At 51.0% G+C, this 23,356-nt stretch overlaps 1 protein-coding gene across 1 annotated transcript in view; it reads right to left on the bottom strand.

Moving 5' to 3' along the window:
• The window catches only part of PTBP2 (polypyrimidine tract binding protein 2), a 104,532-nt gene that overhangs the window by 37,097 nt on the left and 44,079 nt on the right, over positions 1-23,356 (bottom strand). The window contains exons 4-7 of the mRNA XM_075320077.1: positions 19,674-19,846; positions 16,284-16,427; positions 1,324-1,488; positions 1,114-1,224 (exon numbers count right to left, since the gene is read on the bottom strand). Coding sequence (XP_075176192.1) covers positions 1,114-1,224; positions 1,324-1,488; positions 16,284-16,427; positions 19,674-19,846 — 593 coding nt within the window. The remainder of the gene's footprint in view (positions 1-1,113; positions 1,225-1,323; positions 1,489-16,283; positions 16,428-19,673; positions 19,847-23,356) is intronic.

Raw genomic sequence — 23,356 nt, forward strand, 5'->3', positions numbered from 1 at the left:
TGGCCACATGGACCCGCTCATTTAATATGTACACCCATCCTCCCACCCATCATCTCAGCGCTGACAGGTGGGCGGGATGATGGGCGAGGGATAAACAGCCGGTCCACATGATCACCTCTGGCAACTACAGCCTGGAGTGATCATGTGCATCATCATCAGCGCAGGGTGCAGTGAATCATTACACTCACCTTTCACCGTTCCCCTGCAGTACCGCAATCTCCTCCTGGTTGCCGGCGGCCGCTGAGTGGAGCCGTCCCAGTTCCCCTGCAGCACCGCGATGTCCTCCTGTCTGTGCGGCAGCCGCTGAGTAGAGACTAGCGGTGCGCACAGCGATGGCGTCATCGCTGTGTGCACGTGTCCACACGCAGCCACCGGCAGCCAGGAGGACATCACGGTGCTGCAGGGGAACAGGGACGGCTCCACTCAGCGGCGGCCGGCAACCAGGAGGAGATCGCGGTACTGCAGGGGAACGGGGATGGCTCCACTCAGCGGGACTGCCGCTGACACAGACGGGAGGAGGAGCGATGCTGCAGGGAGTGAGGTGAGGTAAGGTGAGTATGAACGCTTATTTTTTTATGGGCCACAGGATGCGGGCCGTATACCAGCAAGGGGGTGTATAGCAGGATGTGGGTATATTAAGAGCAAGGATGGGGGTATAAGAGCAAGGATATTAAGAGCAAGGATATTAAGAGCAAGGATGGGGGTATATTAAGAGCAAGGATGGGGGTATATTAAGAGCAAGGATGGGGGTATATTAAGAGCAAGGATGGGGGTATATTAAGAGCAAGGATGGGGGTATATTAAGAGCAAGGATGGGGGTATATACTGTATATCCAAGGCAGGAGGATCATTACCAGGATGGGATATCTTAGTAGAGAATTTGGGGACATTACCCCCATAACACTGTCAGCAGCAGATCCTCACCCCATAACACTGTCATGACTCAATTTTTTGCTTAAAATTTTTTCTATTTTCCTGCTCTAAAACCAGGGTGCGTCTTATGGTCAGGTGCGTCTTATAGTCCGAAAAAATACGGTATGTAAAGCGCTGTGGAATTAATAGCGCTATATAAATTAATAAAAATTATTAGAAATCTACCACAAGGTCACCTACCAGCTTTGCTTGATGAGCATTTGTTGGGTCTGCATACTGCAGCAGGGCTTGAAACTGATTGTTTTTTGTAAAAGTGATGATCTTCAAGACAGTTCCGAACTTCGAAAAGATCTGAAGGAGGATAAGCAAAGAAAACCAGCGCCATGTTAAACATCATCGTACAAAAATCAGTTTGTAAAAAAAAAAAACAGAACGATTCAGTTAACATACCTGGTGAAGGACGTCGAGTGTTACGGGGTAGTACATGTTGTCGATGATTATTCGCAGCACTGGGCTCTGTGCGGAGGAGACGGCATTCTCGCTTCCTGCAGTATTAGCCACAGTGGAATTGGAAGTGTGAACGGCAGATACCGCCTGAAGCATGGCTTGGGCACGCTGAAAGAAAAAAAAAAACAAACAACTTTGAGGTGGTGGGAAAGAGCAGCTGCTTTGTACAAGGGAATAAAAGGGAATTTGCAGACAATGAGTATTAGATGATAGAACAGGGAGAACACAAGGAAAAGTTTGTGTAGACCACAATGAAATGAAGGATTTATTTAACTTTTACTGCCGCATTCGCATCGGACACAAAGGTTTTTATCTTGCAGTAAAACTTTGATGTCTTCCTGACAACTAGCAAAAATTTCGAAAGTTAAGGTCCAGTCACACTAAGCAACTTACCAGCGATCCCAACAACGATAGGGATCGCTGGTAAGTTGCTAGGAGGTTGCTGGTGAGATGTCACACTGCAACGCTCCAGCGATCCCACCAGCAACATGACCTGGCAGGGATCGCTGGAGCCTCGCTACACGAGTTGCTGGTGAGCTCACCAGCAACCAGTGACCAGCCCCCAGCGCCGCGTGGAAGATGCTGCGCTTGGTAACTAAGGTAAATATCGGGTAACCAACCCGATATTTACCTTGGTTACCAGCGCACAGAGCTACACGTGCAGAGAGCAGGGAGCAGCGCACACTGAGCGCTGGCTCCCTGCTCTCCTAGTTACAGCACACATCGGGTTAATTACCCGATGTGTGCTGCAGCTACATGTGCAGAGAGCAGGAGCAGGCACTGACAGTGAGAGCGGCAAAGGCTGGTAACAGAGGTAAATATCGGGTAACCAAGGACAGGGCTTCTTGGTTACCCGATGTTTACCGTGGTTACCAGCCTCTGCAGAAGCCGGCTCCTGCTGCCTGCACATTTAGTTGTTGCTGTCTCGCTGTCACACACAGCGATCTGTGCTTCACAGCGGGACAGCAACAACTAAAGAAGGGAATTTTGTTTACTTACCGTAAATTCCTTTTCTTCTAGCTCCAATTGGGAGACCCAGACAATTGGGTGTATAGCTTCTGCCTCCGGAGGTCACACAAAGCATTACACTTAAAAGTGTAAAGCCCCTCCCCTCTGCCTATACACCCCCCCGTGCATCACGGGCTCCTCAGTTTTGGTGCAAAAGCAAGAAGGAGGAAACTTATAAATTGGTCTAAGGTAAAATCAATCCGAAGGATGTTCGGAGAACTGAAAAACCATGAACCAAGAACAATTCAACATGAACAACATGTGTACACAAAAGAACAACAGCCCGAAGGGAACAGGGGCGGGTGCTGGGTCTCCCAATTGGAGCTAGAAGAAAAGGAATTTACGGTAAGTAAACAAAATTCCCTTCTTCTTTGTCGCTCCATTGGGAGACCCAGACAATTGGGACGTCCAAAAGCAGTCCCTGGGTGGGTAAAGAATACCCCGGTAATAGAGCCGAAAGACGGCCCCTTCCTACAGGTGGGCAACCGCCGCCTGGAGGACTCGCCTACCTAAGCTGGCATCTGCCGAAGCGTAGGTATGCACCTGATAGTGTTTCGTGAAAGTGTGCAGACTCGACCAGGTAGCCGCCTGACACACCTCCTGAGCCGTAGCCTGGTGCCGCAATGCCCAGGACGCACCCACGGCTCTGGTAGAATGGGCTTTCAGTCCTGAAGGAACCGGAAGGCCAGAAGAACGGTAGGCTTCAAGAATTGGTTCCTTGATCCACCGAGCCAAGGTTGACTTGGAAGCCTGCGACCCTTTACGCTGGCCAGCGACAAGGACAAAGAGCGCATCCGAGCGGCGCAGGGGCGCCGTACGAGAAATGTAGAGCCGGAGTGCTCTCACAAGGTCTAACAAGTGCAAATCCTTTTCACATTGGTGAACTGGATGAGGACAAAAAGAAGGTAAGGAGATATCCTGATTGAGATGAAAAGGGGATACCACCTTCGGGAGAAATTCCGGAACCGGACGCAGAACCACCTTGTCCTGGTGAAACACCAGGAAGGGAGCTTTGCATGACAGTGCAGCTAGCTCAGACACTCTGCGAAGTGATGTGACTGCCACTAGGAAGACCACCTTCTGCGAGAGGCGAGAAAGAGAAATATCTCTCATTGGCTCGAAAGGTGGTTTCTGAAGAGCCATTAGCACCCTGTTCAGATCCCAGGGTTCTAGCGGGCGCTTGTAAGGGGGGACTATGTGGCAAACCCCCTGCAGTAACGTGCGTACTTGCGGAAGCCTTGCTAGACGCTTTTGAAAAAATACAGAGAGCGCCGAGACTTGTCCCTTAAGAGAGCCGAGAGACAGCCCCTTTTCCATTCCGGATTGAAGGAAAGACAGAAAAGTGGGCAAGGCAAATGGCCATGGAATAAAACCCTGATCAGAGCACCAGGATAAGCAGATCCTCCACATCCTGTGGTAGATCTTGGCTGACGTTGGTTTCCTGGCCTGTCTCATAGTGGCAATGACCTCTTGAGATAACCCTGAAGACGCTAGGATCCAGGACTCAATGGCCACACAGTCAGGTTGAGGGCCGCAGAATTCAGATGGAAAAATGGCCCTTGAGACAGCAAGTCTGGTCGGTCTGGTAGTGCCCACGGTTGACCCACCGTGAGATGCCACAGATCCGGGTACCACGACCTCCTCGGCCAGTCTGGGGCGACGAGGAGGGCGCGGCGGCAGTCGGACCTGATCTTGCGTAACACTCTGGGCAGCAGTGCCAGAGGAGGAAAGACATAAGGCAGTCGAAACTGCGACCAATCCTGAACTAAGGCGTCTGCCGCCAGAGCTCTGTGATCTTGAGACCGTGCCATGAATGTCGGGACCTTGTTGTTGTGCCGGGACGCCATTAGGTCGACGTCCGGCATGCCCCAGCGGCAACAGATCTCCTGAAACACGTCCGGGTGAAGGGACCATTCCCCTGCGTCCATGCCCTGGCGACTGAGAAAGTCCGCTTCCCAGTTTTCCACGCCCGGGATGTGTACTGCGGAGATGGTGGAGGCTGTGGCTTCCACCCACAGCAGAATCCGCCGAACTTCCTGGAAGGCTTGCCGACTGCGCGTGCCGCCTTGGTGGTTGATGTATGCCACCGCCGTGGCGTTGTCCGACTGAATTCGGATCTGCCTGCTTTCCAGCCACGGCTGGAACGCCTTCAGGGCTAGATACACTGCCCTTATCTCCAGAACATTGATCTGAAGGGAGGACTCTGGCTGAGTCCAGGTACCCTGAGCCCTGTGGTGGAGGAAGACCGCTCCCCACCCTGACAGACTCGCGTCCGTCGTGACCACAGCCCAGGATGGGGGCAGGAAGGATTTCCCCTTCGACAAAGAAGTGGGAAGAAGCCACCACTGAAGGGATGCCTTGGCTGCCCGAGAAAGGGAGACGTTCCTGTCGAGGGACGTCGATTTCCTGTCCCATTTGCGGAGAATGTCCCATTGAAGAGGACGCAGATGAAACTGTGCAAATGGAACTGCCTCCATTGCTGCCACCATCTTCCCTAGGAAGTGCATGAGGCGTTTCAAGGGGTGCGACTGGGCTCGGAGAAGAGATTGCACCCCTGTCTGTAGTGATCGCTGTTTGTCCAGCGGAAGTTTCACTATCGCTGGGAGAGTGTGAAACTCCATCCCGAGATATGTCAGCGATTGTGTCGGTGTCAGTTTTGACTTTGGGAAATTGATGATCCACCCGAACCTCTGGAGTGTCTCCAGAGCAATGTTCAGGCTGTGTTGGCATGCCACCCGAGAGGGGGCCTTGACAAGAAGATCGTCCAAGTAAGGGATCACTGAGTGTCCCTGAGAGTGTAGGACTGCAACCACTGTTGCCATGACCTTGGTGAAGACCCGTGGGGCTGTTGCCAGGCCGAAAGGCAGTGCCACGAACTGAAGGTGTTCGTCCCCGATGGCGAAACGCAGGAAGCGCTGATGCTCTGGTGCAATCGGCACGTGGAGATAAGCATCCTTGATGTCGATTGAGGCTAGGAAGTCTCCTTGGGACATCGAGGCGATGACGGAGCGGAGAGATTCCATCCGGAATCGTCTGGTTTTCACGTGTTTGTTGAGCAGTTTGAGGTCCAGGACGGGACGGAAAGATCCGTCCTTTTTTGGTACGACAAACAAGTTGGAGTAAAAACCGTGACCCCATTGCTGAAGGGGAACGGGGATAACTACTCCTTCTGCCGTCAGAGTGTTCACCGCGTGAAGAAGAGCATCGGCTCGCTCGGGGGGCGGAGATGTTCTGAAGAAACGAATCGGAGGACGAGAATTGAACTCTATCCTGTAACCGTGAGACAGAATGTCTCTCACCCATCGGTCTTGGACATGTGGGAACCAGGCGTCGCAAAAGCGGGAGAGCCTGCCACCGACCGAGGATGCGGTTTGGGGAGTCCGCAAGTCATGAGGAGGCCGCTTTGGGAGCGGTTCCTCCGGCGGTCTTTTTAGGACGTGCCTTAGGGGTGCTTCACACACAGCGAGCTCGCTGCCGAGATCGCTGCTGAGTCACGCTTTTTGTGACGCAGCAGTGACCTCATTAGCGATCTCGCTGTGTGTGACACTGAGCAGCGATCTGGCCCCTGCTGCGAGATCGCTGCTCGTTACACACAGCCCTGGTTCGTTTTCTTCAAAGCCGCTCTCCTGCTGTGACACACAGATCGCTGTGTGTGACAGCAAGAGAGCGACAAATGAAGCGAGCAGGGAGCAGGAGCCGGCATCTGACAGCTGAGGTAAGCTGTATCCAAGATAAACATCGGGTAACCAAGGTGGTTACCCGATATTTACCTTAGTTACCAGCAGCTCTCACGCTGCCTGTGCTGCCGGCTCCGGCTCTCTGCACATGTAGCTGCTGTACACATCGGGTTAATTAACCCGATGTGTACAGCAGCTAGGAGAGCAAGGAGCCAGCGCTCAGTGTGCGCGGCTCCCTGCTCTCTGCACATGTAGCTGCATTACACATCGGGTTAATTAACCCGATGTGTACTGTAGCTAGGAGAGCAAGGAGCCAGCGCTTAGTGTGCGCGGCTCCCTGCTCCCTGCTCACACTGGTAACTAATGTAAACATCGGGTAACCATACCCGATGTTTACCTTAGTTACCAGTCTCCGCAGCTTCCAGACGGCGGCTCCGTGCAAGCGCAACGTCGCTTGCACGTCGCTGCTGGCTGGGGGCTGGTCACTGGTCGCTGGTGAGATCTGCCTGTTTGACAGCTCACCAGCGACCATGTAGCGATGCAGCAGCGATCCTGACCAGGTCAGATCGCTGGTCGGATCGCTGCTGCATCGCTAAGTGTGAAGGTACCCTTAGACCGCCATGAATCAGAGTTCCTCTGATCCTTTTGAGGCCTGTTGGACGAGGAGAATTGAGACCTGCCTGAGGGCCGAAAGGACCGAAACCTCGATTGTACCTTCCGTTGTTGAGGTCTGTTAGGTTTGGACTGGGGTAAGGACGAGTCCTTACCCTTGGATTGTTTAATGATTTCATCCAATTGCTCGCCAAACAGGCGGTCGCCAGAAAACGGCAAACCGGTTAAAAACTTCTTGGAAGCAGAGTCTGCCTTCCATTCACGTAGCCACATGGCCCTGCGGACTGCCACTGAATTGGCGGATGCTACCGCTGTACGGCTCGCAGAGTCTAGTACCGCATTCATGGCGTAGGACGCAAACGCCGACGCCTGAGAGGTTAATGACACAGCCTGCGGAGTCGCGGCTCGTGTGAGTGCATTAATCTCAGACTGACAAGCCGAGATAGCTTGTAGTGCCCATACGGCAGCAAATGCCGGAGCAAAGGACGCGCCGATAGCCTCATAGATGGATTTCATCAGGAGCTCTATCTGCCTGTCAGTGGCATCCTTGAGTGATGCACCATCTGCCACTGCAACTATGGATCTGGCCGCCAGTCTAGAGACTGGAGGATCCACCTTGGGACACTGAGCCCAACCCTTGACTACGTCAGGGGGGGAAGGGATAACGTGTGTCATGAAGTCGCTTAGTAAAGCGCTTATCTGGACAAGCTCGGTGTTTCTGTACTGCCTCTCTGAAGTCGGAGTGATCAAGAAACGCACTCCGTGTACGTTTGGGAAACCTAAAATGAAATTTCTCCTGCTGAGAAGCTGACTCCTCAATCGGAAGGGGTGGAGGAGAAAGATCTAACACCTGATTGATTGACGCTATAAGGTCGTTCACTATGGCGTCCCCTTCAGGCGTATCAAGGTTGAGCGCGGCGTCAGGATCAGAGTCCTGATCTGCCGCATCTGCTTCATCTTCCAGAGAGTCCTCATGCTGAGAACCTGAACAGTGAGATGAAGTCGAGGGAATCTCCCAGCGAGCCCGCTTCGTCGGTCTGGGACTGCGGTCCGTGTCGGAGTCCTCCCCGTGGGACCTATGAGTTGACCCAGGAGCACTTTGCTGCTCCGACCGAGGGGGGCATGGGGGCAATGAATCAACAGTGCCCGGGGCCTGTGTTACAGGTCTGGACTGCAAAGCTTCCAGTATCTTAGCAGACCATCTATCCATAGACTCAGAAAGTTTGTCAGCAAATACTGCAAACTCTGTCCCTGTCACCTGGACAGTGGGGGCCGGAGGTTCCACCTGGGCCGGGGGTCCCACCAGTGGCTGAGACTCCGGCTGAGTGAGTGTCACAGGGGCCGAGCATTGCACACAATGAGGGTAGGTGGAACCTGCAGGAAGCATTGCCGCACATGAGGTACAGGTTGCAAAGTAAGCCTGTGCTTTGGTACCCTTGCTTTTTGCAGACGACATGCTGTTTCTCCTCTTAGAATAATCAGTGAGGGTATATAGCCAAACGCTAACAGTGTGGCCGTACAGAGTAAATGTATACACTATAAGCATATAAATATACAATTCGGCACCCAGGGGGACCAGCACCTAGAAACAGGTGCGGCTTACCGACCGCTCCCAGCGGTTGTGTGACCACCAGATCCCTGCCTGGGCCTCCCAGAGCTGTGGAGCTCAGTTGTCTCCCCTCTGAAGTTCTCCAGCGTCTTGTAGCAATGGCTGCCGGCGTTCAGAGAGGAGGAGGGGGCCGTGGGCGTGCCTGTAAAAGTGCGGGAATCTGGTGCCCCACGGTGCTCAGTGAGGGGGGAGGAGGATACAAAGTATGCTCCTGCCCTCAGCGCTGACGTCCAGTGCAGCGTCCCGCCCTTACCCCTGACTGGCAGGCCCGGGGGCGGGAATATGCGGCACTAGGCCGCAAAAGCCGGGGACTAAAGTTAAAAGCGCGGCCGGCAAACAAGCGCGGTAGTCCCGGCGCACTAACACACCCAGCAGCTGCTGCAGTGTCTATTACCCAGGCGCACTATGCGCCGTCCCCAAGGGGACACAGAGTACCTCAAAGTCGCAGGGCCTTGTCCCTGATGATACCCGGCTCCTGTCCAGCAGATTCCCCCAGGGGCTGCGGAGGGAGCGCGGTCCCAGTGCCTGGTGACCGGTCAGGATCCCACTTCACCCAGAGCCCCTAAGGGATGGGGAAGGAAAACAGCATGTGGCTCCTGCCTATGTACCCACAATGGGTACCTCAACCTTAACAGCACCGCCGACCCGAGTGGGGTGAGAAGGGAGCATGCTGGGGGCCCTGTATGGGCCCCCTTTTCTTCCATCCGATATAGTCAGCAGCTGCTGCTGACTAAAATGTGGAGCTTGCGTGGATGTGTGCCTCCTTCCACAAAGCAATAAAACTGAGGAGCCCGTGATGCACAGGGGGGTGTATAGGCAGAGGGGAGGGGTTTACACTTTTAAGTGTAATGCTTTGTGTGACCTCCGGAGGCAGAAGCTATACACCCAATTGTCTGGGTCTCCCAATTGGAGCTAGAAGAAAAGGAATTTACGGTAAGTAAACAAAATTCCCTTCTTTTCGATGCTTTTGCCATCGTTTCTCGGCGCATCTAGGCTTTACACGTTGCGACGTCGTTACTGGCGCCGGATGTCGTCATCCTGCCGGCACATGGTATAATCCCGATGTCGGAGGTTGACAGCGGGATTTATCTGGTTAAGGAGGAGGACCTCCGATCCATTCACGGTAGTTGGCGGTACATGTCAGCTGATTGAATTAGCCATCATATGCATGTGCATCACGGGCTCCTCAGTTTTGGTGCAAAAGCAGGAAGGAGGAAACTTATAAATTGGTCTAAAGTAAATTCAATCCGAAGGAAGTTCGGAGAACTGAAAACCATTCAACATGAACAACATGTGTACACAAAGAACAACAGCCCGAAGGGAACAGGGGCGGGTGCTGGGTCTCCCAATAGGAGCTAGAAGAAAAGGAATTTACGGTAAGTAAACAAAATTCCCTCCTTCTTTGTCGCTCCATTGGGAGACCCAGACAATTGGGACGTCCAAAAGCAGTCCCTGGGTGGGTAAAAGAATACCTCGTAATAGAGCCGTAAAAACGGCCCCTTCCTACAGGTGGGCAACCGCCGCCTGCAGGACTCGCCTACCTAGGCTGGCATCTGCCGAAGCATAGGTATGCACCTGATAGTGTTTCGTGAAAGTGTGCAGGCTCGACCAGGTAGCCGCCTGACACACCTGCTGAGCCGTAGCCTGGTGCCGCAAAGCCCAGGACGCACCCACGGCTCTGGTAGAATGGGCCTTAAGCCCTGAGGGAATCGGAAACCCAGAAGAACGGTAGGCTTCGAGAATTGGTTCCTTGATCCACCGAGCCAGGGTTGACTTGGAAGCCTGTGACCCTTTACGCTGGCCAGCGACAAGGACAAAGAGTGCATCCGAGCGGCGCAGGGGCGCCGTATGAGAAATGTAGAGTCTGAGTGCTCTCACCAGATCTAACAAGTGCAAATCCTTTTCACATTGGTGAACTGGATGAGGACAAAAAGAAGGTAAAGAGATATCCTGATTGAGATGAAAGGGGGATACCACCTTCGGGAGAAATTCCGGAACCGGCCGCAGAACCACCTTGTCCTGGTGAAACACCAGGAAAGGGGCTTTGCATGACAGTGCTGCTAGCTCAGACACTCTCCGACGTGATGTGACTGCTACTAGGAAGACCACTTTCTGCGAAAGGCGTGAAAGAGAAATATCTTTCATTGGCTCGAACGGTGGTTTCTGAAGTGCCATCAGCACCCTGTTCAGATCCCAGGGTTCTAACGGACGCTTGTAAGGAGGGACTATGTGAGAAACCCCCTGCAGGAACGTGCGTACCTGTGGAAGTCTGGCTAGGCGCTTCTGAAAAGACACAGAGAGCTGAGACCTGTCCCTTAAGGGAGCCAAGCGACAAACCCTTTTCCAATCCGGATTGAAGGAAGGAAAGAAAAGTGGGCAAGGCAAATGGCCAGGGAGTAAAACCCTGATCAGAGCACCAGGGTAAGAATATCCTCCACGTCCTGTGGTAGATCTTGGCGGACGTTGGTTTCCTGGCCTGTCTCATAGTGGCAATGACCTCTTGAGATAACCCTGAAGACGCTAGGATCCAGGACTCAATGGCCACACAGTCAGGTTGAGGGCCGCAGAATTCAGATGGAAAAACGGCCCTTGAGACAGCAAGTCTGGTCGGTCTGGTAGTGCCCACGGTTGGCCCACCGTGAGATGCCACAGATCCGGGTACCACGACCTCCTCGGCCAATCTGGAGCGACGAGGATGGCGCGACGGCAGTCGGACCTGATCTTGCGTAACACTCTGGGCAGCAGTGCCAGAGGAGGAAACACATAAGGCAGTTGGAACTGCGACCAATCCTGAACTAATGCGTCCGCCGCCAGAGCTCTGTGATCTTGAGACCGTGCCATGAATGTCGGGACCTTGTTGTTGTGCCGTGACGCCATTAGGTCGACGTCCGGCATCCCCCAGCGGCAACAGATCTCTTGAAACACGTCCGGGTGAAGGGACCATTCCCCTGCGTCCATGCCCTGGCGACTGAGAAAGTCTGCTTCCCAGTTTTCTACGCCCGGGATGTGAACTGCGGATATGGTGGATGCTGTGGCTTCCACCCACAGCAGAATCCGCCGGACTTCCTGGAAGGCTTGCCGACTGCGTGTTCCGCCTTGGTGGTTGATGTATGCCACCGCGGTGGAGTTGTCCGACTGAATTCGGATCTGCTTGCCTTCCAGCCACGGCTGGAACGCCTTCAGGGCAAGATACACTGCCCTTATCTCCAGAACATTGATCTGTAGGGAGGACTCCGGCTGAGTCCAGGTACCCTGAGCTCTGTGGTGGAGAAAGACCGCTCCCCACCCTGACAGACTCGCGTCCGTCGTGACCACCGCCCAGGATGGGGGTAGGAAGGATTTCCCCTTCGACAATGAAGTGGGAAGAAGCCACCACCGAAGGGAGGCTTTGGCTGCCTGAGAAAGGGAGACGTTCCTGTCGAGGGACGTCGACTTCCTGTCCCATTTGCGGAGAATGTCCCACTGAAGTGGACGCAGATGAAACTGCGCAAAAGGAACTGCCTCCATTGCTGCCACCATCTTCCCTAGGAAGTGCATGAGGCGCCTCAAGGGGTGTGACTGGCCTTGAAGGAGAGATTGCACCCCTGTCTGTAGTGAACGCTGTTTGTTCAGCGGAAGCTTCACTATCGCTGAGAGAGTATGAAACTCCATGCCAAGATATGTCAGTGATTGGGCCGGTGTCAGATTTGACTTTGGGAAATTGATGATCCACCCGAATCTCTGGAGTGTCTCTAGAGCAATGTCCAGGCTGTGTTGGCATGCCACTCGAGAGGGTGCCTTGACAAGCAGATCGTCTAAGTAAGGGATCACCGAGTGTCCCTGAGAGTGTAGGACTGCTACCACTGTTGCCATGACCTTGGTGAAAACCCGTGGGGCTGTCGCCAGGCCGAAAGGCAGTGCCACGAACTGAAGGTGTTCGTCCCCTATGGCGAAACGCAGGAAGCGCTGATGCTCTGGTGCAATCAGTACGTGGAGATAAGCATCTTTGATGTCGATTGAGGCAATGACGGAGCGGAGCGATTCCATCCGGAACCGCCTGGTTTTTACGTGTTTGTTGAGCAGTTTTAGGTCCAGAACAGGACGGAAAGATCCGTCCTTTTTTGGCACCACAAACAAGTTGGAGTAAAAACCGTGACCCTGTTGCTGAAGAGGAACAGGGATCACCACTCCTTCTGCCTTCAGAGTGCACACCGCCTGAAGAAGAGCATCGGCTCGCTCGGGGGGCGGAGATGTTCTGAAGAATCGAGTCAGAGGACGAGAGCTGAACTCTATCCTGTAACCGTGAGACAGAATGTCTCTCACCCAACGGTCTTGTACCTGTGGCAGCCAGGCGTCGCAAAAGCGGGAGAGCCTGCCACCGACCGAGGATGCGGTTTGAAGAGGCCGAAAGTCATGAGGAAGCCGCTTTGGGAGCGGTTCCTCCGGCGGTCTTTTTAGGACGTGACTTACACCGCCATGAATCGGAGTCCCTCTGACCCTTCTGTGGCCTGTTGGACGAGGAGAATTGAGACCTGGCCGCGGGCCGAAAGGACCGAAACCTCGATTGTACCTTCCGTGGTTGAGGTCTGTTTGGTTTGGACTGGGGTAAGGATGAGTCCTTTCCCTTGGATTGCTTAATGATTTCATCCAATCGCTCACCAAACAGGCGGTCGCCAGAAAGTGGCAAACCTGTTAAGAACTTTTTGGAAGTAGAGTCTACCTTCCATTCACGTAGCCACAAGGCCCTGCGGACTGCCACCGAATTGGCGGATGCTACCGCCGTACGGCTCGCAGAGTCCAGGACAGCATTAATGGCGTAGGACGCAAATGCCGACGCCTGAGAGGTTAAGGACACCACTTGCGGAGCAGAGACACGTGTGACTGCATTAATCTGCGAGTGACAAGCTGAGATAGCTTGGAGTGCCCATACGGCTGCGAATGCCGGAGCAAAGGAAGCGCCGATAGCTTCATAGATGGATTTCAGCCAGAGTTCCATCTGTCTGTCAGTGGCATCTTTGAGTGAAGCCCCATCTTCCACTGCAACTATGGATCTGGCCGCCAGTCTGGAGACTGGAGGATCCACCTTGGGACACTGAGCCCAACCCTTGACAACGTCAGGGGGGGAAGGGATAACGTGTGTCCTTAAGGCGCTTAGAAAAGCGCTTATCTGGACAAGCTCGGTGTTTCTGTACTGCCTCTCTGAAGTCGGAGTGATCCAGAAACGTACTCTTTGTACGTTTGGGAAACCTAAAACGGAATTTCTCCTGCTGAGAAGCTGACTCCTCAATTGGAGGAGCTGGGGGAGAAAGATCCAACACCTGATTGATGGACGCTATAAGGTCATTCACTATGGCGTCTCCCTCAGGTGTATCTAGGTTGAGAGCGACCTCAGGATCAGAATCCTGATCTGCCACCTCCGTTTCATCCTCTAGAGAGTCCTCCTGCTGAGACCCTGAGCAGTGTGATGAGGTCGAGGGAAGCTCCCAGCGAGCCCGCTTAGGCGGTCTGGGACTGCGGTCCGTGTCGGAGACCTCACCTTGGGACCTATGAGTCACCCCAGGAGCACTTTGCCGCTCCAACCGAGGGGGGCCTGGGGTCAATGATTCCACAGTGCCCAGGGCCTGTGTTACCGTTCTGGACTGCAAAGCTTCTAGTATCCTAGCAGACCATTTATCCATAGACTCATAAAGTTTGTCAGCGAATACTGCAAACTCCGTCCCTGTCACCTGGACAGTGGTAGCAGGTGGTTCCACCTGGGCCACCAGTGGCAGAGGCTCCGGCTGAGTAAGTGCCGCAGGGGCCGAGCATTGTACACAATGAGGGTAGGTGGAACCTGCCGGTAGCATAGCTGCACATGAGGTACAGGTTGCAAAGTAAGCCTGTGCTTTGGCACCCTTGCTTTTTGCGGACGACATGCTGTTGTCTCCTCGGAGTACAATCCGGGAGGGTATATAGCCAAAAATCAACAGTGCGACCGTACAGAGTAATATTATATATATATATATATATATATATATATATATATATAGCGCGTATATATATATATATTATATATATATATCATATATATCTATCTATCTATCTATCTATCTATCTATCTATCTATCTATCTATCTATCTATCTATCTATCTATCTATCTATCTATCTATCTATCTATATATATATATATATATATATCTATATATATATATATATATCTATATCTATATATATATATCATATATCTATATCTATATATATATATCATATATCATATATCATATATATATATATATATATATCATATATCATATATCATATATCATATATCATATATCATATATCATATATCATATATCATATATCATATATCTATATATATATATATATATATATATATATATATAACTTCGGCACCCCGGGGGGCCAGCACCTAGTAACAGGTGCTGCTTACCGACCGCCCAAAACGGTTGTGTGACCACCAGATTCCCTGCCTGGGCCTCCCAGAGCCGTGTTGTCTCTCCTCTCCAGCTTCTGAAGTGCTGACAGGAATGGCTGTCAGCGTTCTGTGAGGAGGAGGGGGGGGGCCGTGGGCGTGCCCTAAAAAGTGCGGGAATCTGGTGCCCCACTGTGCTCAGTGAGGGGGGAGGAGGATACAAAGTATGCTCCAGCCCTCAGCGCTGACGTCCAGTGCAGCGTCCCTCCCTTCCCCTGACTGGCAGGCCGGGGGGCGGGAGTATGTGGTACTAGGCCGCAGAAGTCGGGGACTAAAGTTATAAGCGCGGCCGGCAAACAAGCGCGGCCAGCGCGGTAGTCCCGGCGCACCAACACACCCAGCAGTGCTGCAGCGTGTATAACACAAGCGCGGCCAGCGCGGTAGTCCCGGCGCACCAACACACCCAGCAGTGCTGCAGCGTGTATAACACAGGCGCTCCATGCGCCGTCCCCAAGGGGACACAGAGTACCTCACAGTAGCAGGGCCTTGTCCCTGACGATACCCGGCTCCTGTCCAGCAGATTCCCCAGGGGCTGCGGAGGGAGCACGGTCCCAGTGTCTGGAGACCGATTAGGATCCCACTTCACCCAGAGCCCTTAAGGGATGGGGAAGGAAAACAGCATGTGGCTCCTGCCTATGTACCCGCAATGGGTACCTCAACCTTAACAACACCGCCGACCAGAGTGGGGTGAGAAGGGAGCATGCTGGGGGCCCTGTTATGGGCCCTCTTTTCTTCCATCCGATATAGTCAGCAGCTGCTGCTGACTAAATTGTGGAGCTATGCGTGCATGTGTGCCTCCTTCGCACAAAGCATAAAAACTGAGGAGCCCGTGATGCACGGGGGGGGGTGTATAGGCAGAAGGGGAGGGGCTTTACACTTTTAAGTGTAATACTTTGTGTGGCCTCCGGAGGCAGAAGCTATACACCCAATTGTCTGGGTCTCCCAATGGAGCGACAAAGAAATCAGTGATCTGTGTAGCGTCGGTCATTTCCATAATGTCGCACCAATAGGAGATCCGATGTTGTTCCTCGTTCCTGCGGCAGCACACATCGCTGTGTATGAAGCCGCAGGAGCGAGGAACATCTCCTTACCTGCCTCCACCGGCTATGCGGAAGGAAGGAGGTGGGCGGGATGTTTATGTCCTGCTCATCTCCGCCCCTCCGCTTCTATTGGCCGCCTGCCGTGTGACGTCGCTGTGACACCGCACGACCCGCCCCCCTTAGGAAGGAGGCGGTTCACCGGCCAGAGCGACGTCGCAGGGAAGGTAAGTGCGTGTGCCGCAGCGATAATGTTCGCTACGGCAGCTATCACAAAATATCGCATGTGCGACGGGGTCGGGGACTATCGCGCTCGGCATCGCTACCATCGGCTAGCGATGTCGCAGCGTGCAAAGTACCCCTAAGATTCACTACAGCCGTGTCCCATTCAGCACAGCCATTAGTAGAAGTACTCGGCAATGTGTGGTAAACAGACAATGAAGGGGAATACAATGCCACAAAGAAATGAATTGTATAAATGAGCAGAAGAGCTTAACACAAATACCTGGTTTAGTGCGCTGTCCGTTTTCAGTTCTTTATGGTTGGAATACTGGATATAGATAGGCTGGTTACGCAAATGAGGGGTCAGTGAAGTATAATAGTTAACCATTGTGGCAGCCGCTTCCTCTGTAGCCAATTCCAAAAAAGCCTACAATAGCAAGTGACAAGAATTAAGATCACATAATAGCAAGGCAAAATAGAATTGAATTAAACTGGTATTCATAGTTTGTCTTAAGCAGCATACAGCTCTGCGTCTCCTCACTTCCGTGCTGTTGGGGTTGAGTAGGGGGAGGGGTCATGTCTATTTGAGTGACAGTTATGGTCAGTAACCTTCTGCTACTGTGACACATTAAAGGGGGAACCCGTCACCAGATTTTTCCCTATTAAACTAAAAGAATCCCCTTCTGCAGCTCCTGGGCTGCATTCTATGAAGGTGCACCTTAATCCCCCAACTCCCCTTCCATACCCCAAAAATAACTTCAAAAAACCTGGTCGTTATGTATGCTAATTACATGTGTTGGCCAGATGGGCGGGCTCATTTTCTGCTCCTGTCCCCCCCCTCTTGCCACTGATCACCGCCCTCCTTTGATTGATGTGATGACGCCTCCGTTATCATCCTTGTTGCATTTTCAAATCTTGTGCCTGTGCAGTCATGTCCACTCGCAAAGACAGCTAAATCCCCCCTCCCCTATTATCTGGTTCCGCTGTATGGCATTTCCATAGCACTGTTGCCATTCTAGTCTTTGTAAGCTGCCCATTTTTTGTTGCCCTCAAAGTTAAAATGGATTGACATTTCTTTGAGAAGACATTGCAGCATGTTATAGCGGGTATAAATAACAGATGTCAGTGAGGTCACACAGTTTTATTTGCAAACAACCTGTACTGTGTAAACTTATCAAGCTCTGCAGTGGATTGTTGGTCACCAATGTGCTGATGAATATTCCTGGAAGTGTATTAGCAATAACTGAGTCATCCTGCGGATCCATCAGAAAGGGCTTTATCTTTGAGGAGTCCCATCTCTCTGAATAGTGGCTACTCCTCGCTTACCTGTGGAGTTTGGAAACCTAGCAGCACAACGCACTAGAATATCTGAATGGGGCATAGCTGAGGCTTACAATTTCTAATGGAAGTACTGTATGTTGAATTTCCTGACTACCCCAGCAGGGTAGCCCGTGTCGTCATGTTCAAATTGACAAGTCTTGCTTTATTCTTAAAATTAATAACCAGAAAAAATGTACCCAGAGGGGTAAAGGTCTCTACAAGTATTGTGGAGACATCAACTATGCAGCAATTTGAATATTGAACTTGTTGGTGACAGAAGTGCCAAAGCCATCGATATTATTCAGCATGTGATGTGCCCAGAGTCGATGGTGTCCAGTGTTTCCTCCAACACCAGAATATGAGCCATGAACAGGTCAGTCACAATGATCCACATTTTCGGTTTCACCAATTTGTGACTACACAGAGAGACTCACTGGAACAAATCTGAGAATCATATCAAGACGGAAAGGGATGTGCTTTTCCCTTACTTCCAACGTATTTTCAAGATTCATGTGGAGAGATCGATTTGGCAAAGGTGCATTTAAAGGGAACCTGTCAGGTGCAACCATGAGCAGTTCTGGGTACATATTGCTAATCCCTGCCTAACCGTTCCTGTATCTACTAGCATAGATAAAGAGATCTTTACAAAAAGTATTTAAGATCTTATATCATATGCTAATGAGGCCAAGGGACTAGTTATGAGCAGGGCTGTGGAGTCGGTAAGCCAAACCTTCGACTCAGACTCCGACTCCGACTCCTCAAATTCTCTTGCACCGACTCCGACTCCGGCTCAGACTCCTACATATATTGCTTATAGTTAGGTGAAAAATTTATTGTAGTACATGAATATGTGTATGTGAACATCAGACATTTAATAATTTTTATGATACAATAATCAAGATATTTGGATAGAACATAAAATATATTGGAATACAACTTTAGAACACAAAAAACTGTAATAAATTGTAAATATGTAATACACTATGTAATATACAGTAGATTACATATATATCTTGTGTGTGTGTATATACACTGTATATATATATATATATATATTATATATATTACATATTTACAATTTATTAGTTTTTTTGTGTTCTAAAGTTGTATTCCAATAAATATTTTATGTTCTATCCAAATATCTTGATTATTGTATCATAAAAACAATTAAATGTCTGATGTTCACATTGTACTACAATAAATTTTTCACTTAAATATAAGCATTATACTAAATGTTGTTATTTAGTAAAATATTCAGCACATTCTGCATTGCACTCCTGTCCCCAATTTATTATATATTTTAGGAGTCGGAGTCTGTGCATTTTATACCGACTCCGACTCCACCAAAATGAGCTCCGACTCCGACTCCACGACTCCGACTCCACAGCCCTGGTTATGAGGGCGTTACTTCCCCCTGACTAGCCACCCGCTTATGTTAGTACGCCCACAGGGGTGTGCCAACATGCTATTCAACGCAGCATCACCAGCGGTGACGAGTGTACCTGTGTCCGCGGTGAACGCTGAGCTGAATGCCCCGGCACTTCCGGTCATGCACAGTGAGAAGCCGGGTCTACGCGTCGCGGCTTGAGTCAGGTCTAGTGCGCATGACCAGAAATCCGGGCATTCAGCTTTGCGTTCACCGCGGACACTGGATTGAATGGCGTGTTACTAAAATGATGAGGGCAGCTAGTTGGGGAGGGGGGGGGTTTAACGCCCTCACGACTAATCCCTGGTCTCATTAGCATACGATCTTTAGAATTTATCCATGCTAGTGTATACAGGGACAATTAGGCAGGAATTAGAAATATGCACCCAGAACTGCTGGTGACAGGTTCCCTTTAACACTTTACTCTGCATATTGTAGAGCCATTTCCAGTTTAGGATCATTAGGTTTAAAACTCACCTAAAAATATTGACAAAATTATATTTAAACACAAATGTTAATACTAAAATATAAAACATATAAAAACATATATTAGGTCTGTATTCAACTGACTGACTAAGAGGGTTAAAAGGATTAGAAACCAAGTTTTGCTTCTTTACACCCAGAAACAGTTACACTCCTCATTTGAGGTGCCTGTGAATCAGTGGCCCTGATCTCTGACACACTAGCTTATTTATTTATTTATTTTTTTTTAATCTGATCTCAAGCATTGTCTTAGTATTCAAAGAAATAAGACAGCGGCCCAACAGAGCTGGATTCATATTATGTAAATGTTCTCGTTAGGCACCGGTAGAGGGGCTCTCTGTATAAGAAAATGTAAATTCAAGTGTGCCCTCCTCCCCCGACATCCATTCACTTTAATGACCACTTATTGCCTACTACGCCATTGTGTAAAACACGTTACCTTACCTGATTTTTTCCTTTTAGCATTAGAATATTTGTCACTTTTCCAAATGGTAAACCCAATGCGATAACTTCCGTTTCAGTGACTTCGCCAGGCAGTTTCCGGATGTGAAGCACCCGGGAGGCCGTCCCTTCCATTTTATCATCGCCTTTAAATTTTTTGTTATCGCTGCCATTGGCTGGAACAAAGAAAAGAAAAAAAAAAAAAAACACGAGAATCACCCTCAGAAAAATGGAAATATACACAATGTATTAAATTTATTCTAACAAAATAAAAAAAAATAAAAATATATTATTATTATTATTATTATTATTAATAATATCACAAGTTGCCTTGAGATTTCAGCGGCATTATTAACAGTCCCAGCATTTGCACTCCCAAACGGTCTGAAAGTTATCCCTTATCTTTAAAAAGGGGCGGTCCGACATCTGAAGTGTATTTTCTATCTATCCCTACCCGCTATCATTTAATGATCTTTATTATACCATTTTCTACCTTTCTCCCCTATATGGCTATGTGCGCATGTTGCGTTATGCTTTTACGCTACATTCTGCACCACAGAGTAAAAGCATGCGTCCTGCGTCCCCAGCATAATCTATGAAGACTATGCAAATTCCATCTGCACGTTGCGTTTTAGAACGCAGCTTTTCGGCTGCTGCCAAGACGCTGCGTTCTACAAAGCAACAGGTCACTTCTTTTGTGCGTTTTGGTTGCATTTTCCACCCACTCTCTCTGTCAGTCAATGTCGGTCTCTTTCTCCCTGTCAGTCACTCTCTGTCGGTCTATCCCTCTACCCCCCTCCTCTCATACTCACCGATCACCCTCTACCCCCCCCCCAATTTTGATACCAGTCAAGATAACGGCACACGGCTGAAGGCTGGTATTCTCAGGATGGGGATCCCCACAGACCTAAAATTATCAGCCAGCAGCTGCACGGAATCGCCGCATCGATTAGATGCGACAGTCCCGGTACTCTACCCGGCTCATCCCGAATTGCCATGGTACGGTGGCAATCTGGGTAATGAAGGGAATTTTGTTACTTACCGTAAATTCCTTTTCTTCTAGCTCTTATTGGGAGACCCAGACGATTGGGGTATAGCTACTGCCTCCGGAGGCCACACAAAGCACTACACTAAAAAGTGCAAGGCCCCTCCCCTTCTGGCTATACCCCCCCGTGGTATCACGGGTTCTCCAGTTTTAGTGCCAAAGCAAGAAGGAGGAAAGCCAATAACTGGTTTAAACAAATTAACTCCGAGTAACATCGGAGAACTGAAAAACCGTTCAACATGAACAACATGTGTACCCGCAAACAACAAAAACATCCCGAAGGACAACAGGGCGGGTGCTGGGTCTCCCAATAAGCGCTAGAAGAAAAGGAATTTACGGTAAGTAACAAAATTCCCTTCTTCTTCAGCGCTCTATTGGGAGACCCAGACGATTGGGACGTCCAAAAGCTGTCCCTGGGTGGGTAAAGAAATACCTCATGTTAGGGCTGCAAAACAGCCCTCCCCTACGGGGGTGTCACTGCCGCCTGCAGGACTCTTCTACCTAAGCTGGCATCCGCCGAAGCATAGGTATGCACCTGATAATGCTTGGTGAAAGTGTGCAGACTGGACCAGGTAGCTGCCTGGTACACTTGTTGAGCCGAAGCCTGGTGTCGTAATGCCCAGGACGCACCCACGGCTCTGGTTGAGTGGGCTTTTAGCCCTGAAGGAACCGGAAGCCCCGCAGAACGGTAGGCCTCTAGAATTGGTTCTTTGATCCATCGAGCCAGGGTGGCTTTAGAAGCCTGCAACCCCTTGCGCGGACCAGCGACAAGGACAAAAAGTGCATCGGAACGGCGTATGGGCGCCGTGCGGGAAATGTAGAGTCTGAGTGCTCTCACCAGATCTAACAAACGTAAGTCCTTTTCATACCGGTGAGCCGGATGAGGACAAAAGGAAGGCAAGGATATATCCTGATTAAGATGAAATGAGGATACGACCTTAGGGAGAAACTCCGGAATGGGGCGCAGCACTACCTTGTCCTGGTGGAACACCAGGAAGGGAGCCTTGGATGACAGAGCTGCCAGCTCAGACACTCGCCGAAGCGATGTGATCGCAACGAGAAACGCCACCTTCTGTGACAGGCGAGAAAGGAAACTTCCTTCAGAGGCTCGAAAGGCGGCTTCTGGAGAGCAACTAATACCCTGTTGAGATCCCATGGATCCAACGGCCGCTTGTACGGGGGTACGATATGACAGACCCCCTGTAGGAACGTGCGCACCTTAGAAAGACGTGCTAGACGCTTCTGAAAAAACACGGATAGTGCCGAGACTTCCCCCTTAAGGAAGCCGAGCGACAAGCCCTTTTCTAACCCCGATTGCAGGAAGGAAAGAAAAGTAGGCAATGCAAATGGCCAGGGAGAGACACTCCCTGAGCCGAGCACCAGGTTAAGAAAATCTTCCACGTTCTGTGGTAGATCTTAGCAGAGGTGGACTTCCTAGCCTGTTTCATGGTGGCAACGACCCCTTGGGATAATCCTGAAGACGCTAGGATCCAGGACTCAATGGCCACACAGTCAGGTTCAGGGCCGCAGAATTCCGATGGAAAAACGGCCCTTGGGACAGTAAGTCTGGCCAGCCTGGTAGTGACCACGGTCGGCCGACCGTGAGATGCCACAGATCCGGGTACCACGATCTCCTCGGCCAGTCTGGGGCGACGAGTATGACGCGGCTGCAATCGGATCTGATTTTTTGCGCAGTACTCTGGGCAAGAGTGCCAGAGGTGGAAACACATATGTGAGCCGGAACTGCGACCAATCTTGCACTAAGGCGTCTGCCGCCAGAGCTCTGTGATCGCGCGATCGTGCCATAAATGCCGAGACCTTGTTGTTGTGCCGAGACGCCATTAGGTCGACGTCCGGCACCCCCCAGCGGCGACAGATTTCCTGAAACACGTCCGGGTGAAGGGACCATTCCCCTGCGTCCATACCCTGGCGACTGAGGAAGTCTGCTTCCCAGTTTTCTACGCCCGGGATGTGAACTGCGGATATGGTGGATGCTGTGTCCTCCACCCACATGAGGATTCGCCGGACTTCCTGGAAGGCTTGCCGACTGCGCGTCCCTCCTTGGTGGTTGATGTATGCCACCGCTGTGGAGTTGTCCGACTGGATTCGGATCTGCTCTCTTTCTAGCCACTGCTGGAAAGCTAGTAGGGTAAGATACCCTGCCCCGATTTCCAGAACATTGATCTGAAGGGTGGACTCCTGCTGAGTCCACGTCCCCTGAGCCCTGCGGCGGAGACAAACTGCTCCCCACCCTGACAGACTCGTATCTGTCGTGACCACTGCCCAGGATGGGGGTAGGAAGGATCTTCACTGTGACAATGAGGTGGGAATAAGCCACCATTGCAGAGAGTCCTTGGCCGTCTGGGAAAGGGAGACTTTCCTGTCCAGGGAGATTGACTGCCCGTCCCATTGGCGGAGAATGTCCCCTTGCAGTTGGCGCAGATGAAACTGCGCAAAGGGAACTGCCTCCATGGCTGCCACCATCTTCCCTAGGAAGTGCATGAGGCGCCTTAAGGGGTGCGACTGGCCTTGAAGGAGAGACTGCACCTCTGTTTGCAGTGAACGCTGCTTGTTCAGCGGAAGCTTCACTATCGCTGATAGAGTGTGAACTCCATGCCGAGATACGTTAGTGATTGAGTTG

This window comes from Anomaloglossus baeobatrachus, chromosome 8, assembly GCF_048569485.1.
Source record: "Anomaloglossus baeobatrachus isolate aAnoBae1 chromosome 8, aAnoBae1.hap1, whole genome shotgun sequence".
NCBI classification, from domain to species: Eukaryota; Metazoa; Chordata; class Amphibia; order Anura; family Aromobatidae; genus Anomaloglossus; species Anomaloglossus baeobatrachus.